General features: G+C 39.4%; 2 protein-coding genes across 2 annotated transcripts; one reads left to right on the forward strand and one right to left on the reverse strand.

Annotated features, from left to right (window-relative positions):
- Positions 1–254: 254 nt before the first annotated feature.
- Positions 255–9,447, forward strand: LOC149908713 (WD repeat-containing protein on Y chromosome-like). The gene is made up of 18 exons (XM_090101544.1): positions 255–512; positions 597–788; positions 1,310–1,421; positions 1,672–1,829; positions 2,181–2,357; positions 2,579–2,758; positions 2,866–3,096; positions 3,312–3,564; positions 3,732–3,868; positions 4,400–4,488; positions 4,655–4,849; positions 5,159–5,284; positions 5,681–5,847; positions 6,093–6,304; positions 6,571–6,752; positions 8,544–8,685; positions 8,941–9,138; positions 9,285–9,447. Exons 1-18 carry the CDS (start codon positions 255–257, stop codon positions 9,420–9,422), a joined length of 3,147 nt encoding a protein of 1,048 aa, XP_089957670.1. The 3' UTR covers positions 9,423–9,447.
- A 911-nt stretch (positions 9,448–10,358) lies between these two features.
- On the reverse strand, positions 10,359–12,270 carry LOC149908714 (uncharacterized). Its single transcript, XM_090120280.1, has 2 exons — positions 11,975–12,270; positions 10,359–11,626 (listed from the first exon to the last, which is right to left on the reverse strand). Exons 1-2 carry the CDS (start codon positions 12,081–12,083, stop codon positions 10,359–10,361), a joined length of 1,377 nt encoding a protein of 458 aa, XP_089976406.1. The 5' UTR covers positions 12,084–12,270.
- Positions 12,271–12,482: the final 212 nt, after the last annotated feature.

Genomic DNA, 12,482 nt, shown 5'->3' on the forward strand with positions numbered 1-12,482 from the left:
TCGAATATTTACGGCGCCCCGTTCTACATTAATTCTCTGATTGTACGCCAGCAGGAAAGACACCGCACGCACAATATCATAGACTTGGCTTGCTAGATATTGTCTCATATCGTTTACTTTTGAAAAATGGTAATGTGACAATAAAAAGTTGACAAGAATTTCATTACAATCAACTAAGACAATTAATCAAAGATTTTTATTTATTTTTAAAATATTGTAATTTTGTACAGTTATTTACTTTAGATTAATTAAATATGGCTAACGACGTCGAAGTAAAATCAATTATGTCCATATCATCCAAATCAGAAGTCAGTACTGCTGCCCTTACTCGCACTAGGTGGAAGAATGCCCCTCTTCACGAAAGATGTACAACGGCAGATATGCTCAAAATTAAAGATGCATTCCAAGAAGCATATAGGAATAAAATGTTACCAAATGAATTTAGAAATTTATTGCGCACATTGCTTAATGTGGAGTATGATGATGATGAATTTAATATCCTATTTCTAAAAGTATGAGTTATCATTACCATGAAATTATTATCAATATTCACAATCAATAATAGTATTAATATTAGTATGGCTCTTGTTTTTTAGATCAATACGTCTCGTGAAGGCGAAATAGACTGGGATGAGTTAGTATCACATTTACTGCTCGGCTACTTTCTCAATGATCCAGAAAATGAAAGAGCGTCATTACAACTGCCCATCATGGGTCTTCCTACCGTGATGCGCTCGCAACATCGCCATCCTATATCGAGGATATGCTTTTGTCCAGACGTCGCGAAGGTTTCATATTTGTGCTTGAATTGTAGCGATTTTATCCATTTCGTATATTAACGGATTATCGGTGTCTGGAATAAATTAAAAAAAAAAAAATTATATGCTTGCACATGATGTTGTATGTGATTTCAATCAGCTATTGGTTGATATCTGTTAATTTGTGAAAGTTGGATTTACTGTGATGTGGTTTTATCCCCGAAAAAGTACCTTTCTTCTTGAAGTGAAACTTCTTTATCGGGGTTGGAAAAAAATTTAGTGTAACATTTTTTCGTTTCGCGTGACATTTTTCCGTTACGCGCCATCTTTTTCTTATCCCGACCACGCGCGATTCGACGTATTTCTGTAAAGTAAATTATTTTTTGAAAAAAATATAAGGTCATAAAAAAGTTTCACATCTTACGTGTGTACACTAGTACACGCACACATTTTTTTATGGTATCTAACAGTAAATTCAGACAGAATTGTACACAAAAATAGCTACCTAAATAAATGAATAAAACGTATAAAAATGATTACCTAAAAAACAGGATCGAACAACGGACATGTTGACGGGTAACTACATAACGGCCAGCAGAGACGGTATGATAAACTGGTGGTCGCTCGATATGACACTCTTACGAACTGCTTTCTCTTCGAGTCGTTAGTACATTAATTTTAAAACAATAAACTTTCTGGTCATAATCTTTGTTCGTCATAACGCACATTTTACACATTCGTACGATTGGCGAGGCGAATAACTGCACGAATGTGTAAGCAAAGTATAAAGTAGTAAGTAATTGACTTTAATTATTATTTTTTAATAGAATAAAATAATAATATAAAATAATAATAAAATAATAATTCACTAAATAGCGCAAATCATATAATTATTAATTGTACGGTGAAACAGCCCATCTAAAGGTTCGCTCAACCTGGGTAACCGATATGGTGTGTATGCCTGATGTGAACATCATTGTGACGAGTTCTACGGAGAGAGACCTACGTTTCTATGATTGCACTGCCAAGACATTTACTTTGAAGATTGTCATCACTAGTTGGGAGTATATGGTAAGAGTTTCAAACACTAGTTATATGTAAAGGCCTGTTCATGTTTGTTGATAAGAGCGGTATCCGCTACCGCCCTGGGTAGCGGTATCCCGATGGCACGTGATTAAATCTCTTACGTAGTATATTACAGAGAATCACAGTATATTATAGAAATCTAATCGTGTACCGATCGGTATATTTGGATTTCTATGGATAGATCATAGAACGCATACTTTACGCTGCGTTATAGCGTTATAGCGTAGCGTTTTACCGTCATTTTGCAGTAATTTATAATTTATTTTAAGCCATAATAGCTGCTGGTTGTAAGTTTGCACAATAAATTTTCCAAACTGATCATTGTATGATCGACAGATATGCACGATGTACTACCACTTCCACAAAGACCCGTCGGAGAAGTGCACGCTGATCTGCGGTGACGTGGGCGGCAACATCCGCGTGCTGCAGTTCTCGCCCGTGCAGCGCGGGCCCTTCCGCAACCAGCCCGGCCGCGCGCTACTGCAGCTGCGCCATGTGGATCTGCAGAAAAAGGTACCCAAAAATAGTGAGAGATATTTTCTTTGTGTCGAAAATTGCCAAAAGAGCCGTTTAAATTGCAGAGTTTTTCTATGAATCTGACAAAGCTTTTAGTTCTGCCGATCGGGCATTGGGATAGATTGTTTGAATACTGAATAGGTTTTCCATATGGTATTGAATACAGAATTTTATTTGGAAATGTTTCAAGCAGTAAGTGCAACAAGACACTGTTCCAGCCGCACCTGCTCCCCGAGCTGCGGCTGACGGAGCTGCGGCGCGTGCACACGGAGTGGGTGCGGCAGGTGTCGTACTACGCGTCGCTACACTGCATCGTTTCGTGCGCAACCTGCCCCGACTCACTGCTCATGTGCGACCTCGCGGGTTCCAAGACGCACAACATGTTCCGTGTGGATAAGGTTAGTGACAAATTAATAACTTTAAATTTCACTTTGTGATTGAGAGGGTATTTGTTGCTTTAACTTTTTGTTTTTCAAAAAAATTCTTAGATTTTTTTCAATAATAGGGCATCCAATGCTTCGCGTTCGACGAAGAAGCACACGTGCTAGTGACGGGCGGGCCTGACTGCGTGGTGCGCGTGTGGAACCCGTTCGTGCCGCGCGCGCCGAGCGCCACTCTGCACGGCCACCACGCGGCCGTGCTCGCGCTCGCGCTGCAGGGCCCCGCCCGGGTCTACTCGCTCGCACGCGACCGCGTCATCAAGGCGTGGGATATACACGGCCAGTGCTGCATACAAGTAGGTGCAGTTTCAATTTTTTATAAAATTAATACATTACAAGTATTTTTGGTCGGAAAATTTATTTTTCTCTTCGTGGTAATAAAAAGATAAAACAGATAAGATAAAAATACATAAAACTGTAAAAAATATCATTTAAATAATCAAAATGTATGCCAAAACTTCGTAATAATAATAACATAAGCCACGCTCTGCAAGTATCCACAATACTTTAGAGCTACATCGACATCCCGGCCCAAATCGGCGAGCGCACGCCCATATCGACCGTGTACAACCCGGCGACCCGTGAGCTGATCCTCGCGGCCGTCAAGATCGCGGTGTTGGTGCTGGACGAGCAGATCAACCCGCACCACACGGACGGCTTCACGCACTCGCGGGCCGTCGCCAAGATACTCTATAATCCGCTGTTCAAGGTCATCATTACGTGTGGCATGGATAGCATCATTATTAATTGGGATCCCGTCACTGGTAAGTACTGGAGCAACACAAGTTATTCTTATTTATGTAAAACATACAAAAGAGAAATTAAAAAGAGAATTGCTGAAAGAAATCATGATAAGAATGACGAAGAAGATATCAGTCATGTGACGTCTGACAAAAATTCATATACTTATGCTGTGCGCTTTGCCTGTTAGGCAAGCGCAACGTGCTGATCCGCGACGCACACGTGCGGCTGCTGCACGGCGAGCTGATCCCAGTGGAGATCACGGCCGCGTGCTTTGACCCAGCGCACCAGCTGCTTCTCACCGGCGCCAGGAACGGTACGCTCAGGGTAATAAAATGTCACATTTATTGAGTTCTAGCAACACAGCTTATACAGGGTGTCCCACTGTTGGTATACTAAGCTCAAAGGAGGTTATAGTTTTGCATACGCTGAGTACGTAAAAAATACTTATTAAATTCCAGACGCATTTTTTTTTCAAATAGATGAATTCTTAAAACTCTATGTGAACACCCATAACAAGCAACCCGCCCAACTTTGCCACCCGCACGTGAGCTATCGTTTAAGATTATGTTTTCATAGACAAAATGCTCACATTAGAGAAGCGGTATATGCCGTCTGCGCGAAGTTAGAGATGAAAACATGGATTTTCAGGAAAAATTTAGCAAAAAATTTTTGACGTAATTTTGTTGTTAAGTATTTTTTACGTGATCAGTGTATGCAAAACTACAAGTCCCTTCGCGCTTAGTATACCAATAGTGGGACACCCTGTATAGTTACACTATTTGTGTAGCTGCACTATTTGTATATCCACATATACTTTCGCTATATTAATATTCAAATAAAACTGTACCAATCAAGGTGTGGAACTTCAACACGGGAGTGTGCTTGAAGGAGATGACAATAGAGCACATGTGCGAAGTCACCAACTGCTTTTGGGTGGAAGGCCGGTGTGTTGCTCAGAATTTAACATTTAGTTATGTTAAACTATTTATCTTCTGTTATCAGTTTTAGTCGTAATTGATAGCAATTTTGGTCCTAGTTTGCATTAAATTTTAAAGTTTTGCAAGGCTCCTCTATCCACGTATTCATTGTCCCTCATACATAATATCACAGCATAATGGCTGTCGGCTGGAACCGGCACGTGACGGAGTTCGAGGAGGGCGGCACGACGCGCACGGGCAAGGCGTGGGAGACGCGGCACACGGACGACGTGCTCGCCGCCGCCGCACGGCACCCCATCACGCTCGCCACGTCGTCCTATAATTCCGAGCTGATATTCTGGAAGCTGGAGACTGGGCAGCCTTATCGGTGAGTGGTTAAGTGTCATGTAGGATTGTGATGATGGCACATTGTGCTAACTGAAGAAATTCCACCTAAAATGAATTAATATCGTTCGGAAGCTTTAATTTCTTATTGGATAAAACTATCGTTAAATAAAACACAATTACACACAAACAATTACAACACAACATGACACAATACAATACAACGCCACGCAATGCAACGCAACGCAACGCAACGCAACGGAGCGCAATTCAATGCATATCAACGCAACGCATTACAACACAACACAGACCCATATAACATTTATTAATAATTTTTTACTTGATTCCGCAGACGATTCTCGTGTACGGAGCCGATGCTTCGCATAAAGATGCAGTACAACAAGCGAGCCGCGTCACCGCACGCTGCCACTGCCGGAAGCAGCGCGCACCGCGGCTCCTCCATGCTGCGCCGCCCTAGGTAAACATTACCTATCATTGTTTTGCGTAATAAAAAAGAAGTTTTTTTTCTACTTCTAATTAGTTAATGTCATATTGTCTACTTATATTGCACTTTGCTTATAACACACAGTATATTTTACTGTCCTTTTACAGAGTAAATACGTATAGAAGTCAAGTTTCTTTAAAATTATGTACGCAGTAATTGTTAAATGAAAAAAAAAAAAAACAACAACAGCAGATACGTTTTTTTTGAGCTGTGGAAACATCAACAAGATGACTAAAGAAATTCAAAAACAATAACTTATTTCTGAATTTACGGATTTAATTCAATTACAAAATGGCAGCCTTCAATAGCTTGTTCTATACTTTTGTACTCAGAGCATTAATAATGCTCTAAGCTATTGTATATATACAGCATGGGTGGCGCGCGCGAGTCCCTAATCGACGCAGCGTCTGCGATGGAGAAGGCGCGCGCGCGGCGCGTGTCCACGGTGAGCCTGCCCGCGCGCGCACAGCGCATGCGCCAGCTCGCCGTGCACGCCATGATCTTCCTGCAGACGCGACCGTGCCATATGCGTGTTGGTGAGTAAGCCTACATAACATTTATAAAACATGTATTTGAAAATTCCAATACAATTGACTTAGACACTTTTTCTATAAATTCTACATGACTCAAAGATATTTCTGATTTTATAGGCTGAATGGCTTAATTTTTTTGCCATTCATTCTTGTGTGATTTTAGGAAAGGATCGTAGGAAAATCATTAAATGAATAAAACCATTGAATAACTTATTAGCTTCATATTCACATTTAATTATTTTTTCCAGCATCGCTAATGGTGTCCCTGGAAAATGGACAAATCCAGTGCTGGTCAGATCACCCCGCGGGCGGTATCCAGGGCGCGTTCCAGGGCATCCACACCGCCGGGGACTACGTGTCGGCCTTCGCCACCGACGTTGATAACAATTACCTGTTCACTGGGACTACTGTGGGATACATTAAGATTTGGCTCATGACGAACTATCTAACGCTCGAAAAGGTAGGTTATTCAAATTCAAATATTCTTTATTTGCATCAATACAATATAATATTATATAGAACTGTTTATCTTTTATCTATATATTCCACTTTTGATTTCATTAAAGAAATAATAGACGTACGGCTAATTTTCAATAATATTTTTTTTAAATCGTCATACACCAATGTGCATAAGTTTTCATAAATTTGTTCAACCAAGATATTCTTCATTCTTATACCAAGAGAATTCTATAGTTTCATATCTTATTTTCGTTGGTCGTTGCGCAGGAGCACGTGAGCATGCCACAGCTGCGGCTCAAGTTCCCGTTCCTGTGGCGGGACCGCGTGGAGGGGCGGGCCAAGCGCAGCGTGCGCGACCAGCCGCTGCCGCTGCTGCTGAGCTCCGCGCGCGCGCACCTGCGCTGCGTCACCGCGCTCGCTTATGTCGACCACCTCGAGCTGCTGTTCAGGTAACCGCTGTCCTGTTGTTGTTTTTATTGGAATTAAAGCGGACAGTTACTAAATACATAGTACACATTTAACTTACATTAAAATAACTTGAGACCTTTGATTTTTTTTTTTCAAATTTTGTTGCATAAGCTTTAGAGACTAGAGTATATTATACAGGGTGTAATCGTTAAGTGTGCACAGCCGATTATTCCGTAACTATTACAGATATCAAAAAACTTTAAACTGATATCGAAAGTACTTAACCTAATGAGTAAAATGGCCATAATAAATTTTAAAAAATAATACGAGAAATATCTAAAAAATTAACTTTAAACCCTCCCATACATTTAGTATGAGATATGAATATCCCATGTACATGGGTTGATCCAAAAGTAATGATAATCAATATTAAACAAGGTCATTACAGTTAAAATAATTATGTATTTCTCTAGATAGTCTTCTAACTAGATAATATACTTCGATATTTTTTTTCCTTAACTTAGAAAAAAAAACTTTGACTTCATCTACAAAAACCCCTAAAAATCGGCCATCACTTCGCTGTCGTCTTAAAATTTCTTGTATCGACGGTGATTCCTGTGCCAAGGTAAGAGATAGAATTAACTAGGAGCTAGATCTTACAAACAGGGTGGGTGTTCAAGCATTTTCAATGCCGATTTTTGATTGGCAGCCATCGCAACTGACGCTTTGTGATCTGGTGCGTTGTCTTGGTGAACCTACATTCAAGACCGAAGTTTGCCATGTCTCTTTTTCTTACTAACCTACCCGCAATCTTTTAATTTGGTCTGTGTAGTAAGAGCCCTGTGTAGTAGTGGCTACCTTCTTAAAATATTCCACATTTCTTCAGCGTCCCAAAAAACTACGGCTTTAATCTATCCCACTAATTTTCACTTTGAAAATCTTCACCGTCACTTTGGAAGCTCGCATCCAGGCCATTGATTGTTTCTTGGTTTCAGCATAAACATGGTGAACCCAGGTAACGCCCATGGTCACAAATCGTGACAAAAAATTATCCTGATCTCATTAAAAATTTAGAAATTTACCCTCTAAATGTCGAATCGTTGTTTCTTCTTTTCGTCGGGAAACATTCTGGCTCGCACTGTTCACATTAAAATTAATGTTAATACTTGGAAACGTGGCCTGTAGATATAATTTTTTTGTGATAACTTAGTGATTACATGAGCAAACATAAAACAATTATTTTATATTTTTATGTGCACAGGAAATATCCAATTATCATTACTTTTGGATCAACCTATACATTTAATATGAAAGATTTTAGCTTTTTTTTTTGTTTTTTTGGTTTTCTGCTTTAATTACTTCGCAAATTTGGAGGGAAGTTCATTTAGAAACTGTAAATAGACCTCCTCATTGTATTGCACAATAAGGACGTCACTTCGAAAATCTACTATGAATACAAAATGTATGGGAAATAAATTGTATGGAAGCGTTTAATGTAACATTTTTGGTTATTTCTCGTTTTATTTTTAAAAATTTATTATGGCCATTTTACTCATTAGGTTAAGTACTTTCGATATCAGTTTAAAGTTTTTTGATATCTGCAATAGTTACGGAATAATCGCTTGTGCACACTTAACGATTACACCCTGTATTGTTGTAAGTTGCATAAAATGCTCGAACGATTAAACGATTATTTAATTTACTCTTTTCCGGTTTCACGGTAATTTCTACTAATGAGTATTAACTCATGCAGCAGCAGCTCTAGTCAATAAATTTAATATATACCCACAGAATATTGAATTAATTGCCAATACAATATGTGTGTGTATCAGCGGCTCATCAGACTACAGCGTACGTGCGTGGCGTCTGTCAGGCGAGTACGTGGGCACGCTGGGCAGCTTTGTGCCGTGGTCACTCGACGTGCCACGCTTCCCACCCGATGTGCGCAAAGTCGCCAGCTTCACCACTTTCAAGGTCTGTACATAAGTACATAATTGAATAACCTAACCTATAGCTCCGTTTAGAACCAAACGACAAGTTATTTGATGACATCCACATTCTGCTAGTATTCAATTAAATTTTTATGCGATATAGGCTTTCCTTTTTTACACATATTATATTTTACATATTAATTTTTCATTCATTACATAATACATAATATATTATATTTTTGTTATAAATATTTCAATTATTATGTCGCTAAACACCAATGTAACAAACATCATTTAGGTGTGGCGCAGTGGCTACGTGTCCCGTTACGTGCCTGGGCAAGTGGAAGTGGACAAGCTGCGCGACATCACCGAGACGGAGTTGCGCACGCGCACGTTCGGCGCACCGCCACCGCAGCCGCTCCTCGGCCGATATTTCAATTTGCCACCAAGACCAGAGCAACCTACTGCTATTGTGCTTGACGACTCGCTGCCTACCGTAAGGATAATCCCATTGAGATTTTTTATTTTTATTTTATAGGCGTCAACTGAACAGAAGAATTCAAAGAATTGTTAGTTTTAATTTTAATTGTACCATAAATTTTTATGTTATAATATGTAACTATTTTAATCTGTAACGCTCAGATCCCGCTATACACGCACCTACGCATGGCGTCAACGCAGCCGGTGCGGCGGCCCGCTACGCCCGAGCTGGTGCGTGCCACGCGTCTGCGCCGCACCAACACGCGCCGACCGCACTTCGAGTCACACACGTCCTCTTAACGCAAATGTTGAAATTTGAAAACGCACGTGCTATTTAATTAACGCAGCCGGTGCGGCGGCTCGTACGTATTTCAAGGCTTCTAATGAAATAACTGAATTATCTTTAGAGCATTAAACCATGCTTTAAGGAATTATCCATTTGACTGCCACGTGTCATCCAGCTTATACAGGGTGTCCCACTTTCGGTATACTAAGCGCAAAGGGACTTGTAGTTTTGCATACGCTGAGTACGTAAAAAATAATTATAAAATTCCAGACGCATTTTTTTTTTTAAATAGAGGAATTCTTAAAATTCCATATGTACACCCCCAACAAGCAAACCGCCTAACTTTGCCACCCGCATGTGAGCTATCGTTTAAGATTATGTTTCCATAGACAAAATACTCACATTAGCGAAGCGGTATATTATGCCGGCTGCGCGAAGCTAGAAACGAATACATGGATTTTAAGGAAAAATTTAGCAAAAAATTTTTCGCGTAATTTTGTTATTTAATAATTTTTTATGTGATCAGTGTATGCATAACTACAAGTCCCTTCGCGCTTAGTATACTGAAAGCGGGACACCCTGTATATAGAATCGCTTTAATAATTTTAGGGTTCTGTGTACGTCACGCTTAGTTTATGTATTTTTTCTAGATATAGTGCAGGCTTTAATATACTATGCTTGCTTTGGATCTTATTGCTTTACATGCAGCTTAATCATTGTGTTATCATATGTAGCAAAACTATAAGGGTGCTTATTTCAAAGCTTTGTTATAATATTACTAATTGTTAAAATAAAAGTTTCAAATTAAATCTTGTTTCATTTATTTTATATATTTTTCTAAAACTACATTATTTTATTGCTAATAATTATATCTAAAACTTAGGTAAATTACTAACATATGAAATTCTTAAAACGTATCATAAATCTAAACTATAAAATGCCTATAAAAGCTATCTCAACTTCCCCCTGAATTTCTCACTTTTGTTGATTCCCCCGAGTCGGTTGGCGCCCGCTGCGTCCGCCAGGTCCTGCAGCGCGTCTAGTTCGCGGCTGCTCAGCGGCAGTGGGTTTCCTTCTATCACAACACGCACCAACCCGGGCTGCGGCTTCCTCGCTAGATTGGACTGATACCTCATCAACTCCACCAATTTCTTTATGCTCGGCTGCTCTAGATAGTTATGGGACAAATTCAGATACGAAAGGCTCATGTTACCGATCGAGTATAGGTACTCATTCTTATGTACGGTATTCCTATCACAAAACGGATCGTTATATGCGCCGATCAGGTCGAGAGTCATCATCTCGGCTTTTAAGGCGACGTTATCCACCTGGCTCGGTCGGGAGCTAACGAGCGCAGTGCGTGGCGCTTTGGCGGGGGCTGGCATGATTTTCTTTCGTCCCGTACTGCGCTCATCGATCGACTTGCGGCTATGGAACGTAGTGATCAATTCATTGTAACATTTCGTATAAACTTCCTTCTGTAGCTTTATATACTGTATGTTTCGCATTCGTTTCGATATAATCTCTTCGTATGTCATTGAGAATTCCATAAGACTATGAAAGATGGCTAACGCTCCCGTATTCGTTATGTGATTTCCAGATAGATTGAGGAAACGTAGCTGCCGATTACTTCGAAGCATCGTTGCTAATGCTGTGGCGCCCCCGTCCGATATAGAATTAGAAACTAGAGATAAAACGCACAGAGTTCTCGACGCTGGAAGGGGATACACCAACTTAGCAGCAATTGCAGCACAATCGTCATCCTCTAGTTCACATCGATCGAGACTCAAACATTTCAATTGGGTTTGATATTCGAGTAGCAAATAGTAGTTGCGTTGCAGTACTGGAGAATCATTGAGGCATATTTCTGTGATGTGCGATTGTGGAAGACAATTGGTGATCTCATGTAGGGCGTAACCGTCGATCGTGCTCAACCGTATTGATATTTTATTAAGATAGGGTTGATATGGTATGCACAGAGTAACAACTTTGAGGAGGAGTCTAGGAATAATTGTTCGTTGGAAGAGCAACTCTATGAGGCGGCCAGCAGTGTCACACACGGCGCAGATGCACACGATTTCCAGGTCTTGGTTATCACTCAGGAATACCACGGGAGATTCTATTTTTTCTGGTGACATTGGCGTCGGAGATGTGTTTTGCAATATGGATTTCTCTCGGATTGGTTTTTTACTCTTTTCTTGTGCACTTACATATTCCTCTAAAAACATTGAAATAAATATTAAAACCTAGATTTTGAAAAATTACAAATAAATAAATTAATCAAACGCATATTCACGTAACGATGATAAAAATAGAAAACACAGACTACCCACATTTTCAGTTAACATTATAAGCGATTTGAGTAGTTCTGTAGCGCTGAATAGAATGTGGAGAAATCTCCTCTAGGCTCTAGATCTAACGTCTGGACCAATGTCAAAAAAAATTACTTCACCAATGGAAAATATTGGAAAATACGGTGCCTTAGCTTATTTTATTTGTACCACGGGCGAAGCCGGGTGAATTGGTATGAACTGAAATAGGTATTATGAAAAAAAACTAAACTAACCCAGAATTCGAGTTTCTATTTTCACATCAAAAGAAGCTTGTAATTGTTTGCAAGCATAGGGCAGGAAGGTTATAAGATCGAAAGGTGTGGGTCTTGTTTCTTCTACCATGATATTGAATATTCAATGAATCTAAAATAATATATTAATATTTCATAAAAATTAATATGCTTGTATGTTTTTACAAAGAAGAGTTAGTTATGAAAGATGACAAAAGGGATAATTTATTTTTTAAGCCAGTTCAAAATATATCCTCAGTGAAATTTAATTTTTGTTATAGAATGAAAATAAAACTTTCTTAAAAGTTATAAATACAGATCTAAAGCTAAAGGTGCTTAAGATATGCGCTACCGACTCAGCGATATTCTAGGGTTAACAGTTGGTGTAAATCGTCGAACCAAATTTTTTAATCTATCCTGTATTACAATGTCTGTAGTCTTAACGTCAAATGTCAGATTGACGTTCAAACTTCAACTGTCAATCTGGAATCTGGATGTGTTTTCAAATTTC

Source organism: Colias eurytheme, chromosome 4 (assembly GCF_061535395.1).
Source record: "Colias eurytheme isolate Ceu_HAF_F1 chromosome 4, ilColEury1 Martin Lab GWU primary, whole genome shotgun sequence".
Classification (NCBI taxonomy): Eukaryota; Metazoa; Arthropoda; class Insecta; order Lepidoptera; family Pieridae; genus Colias; species Colias eurytheme.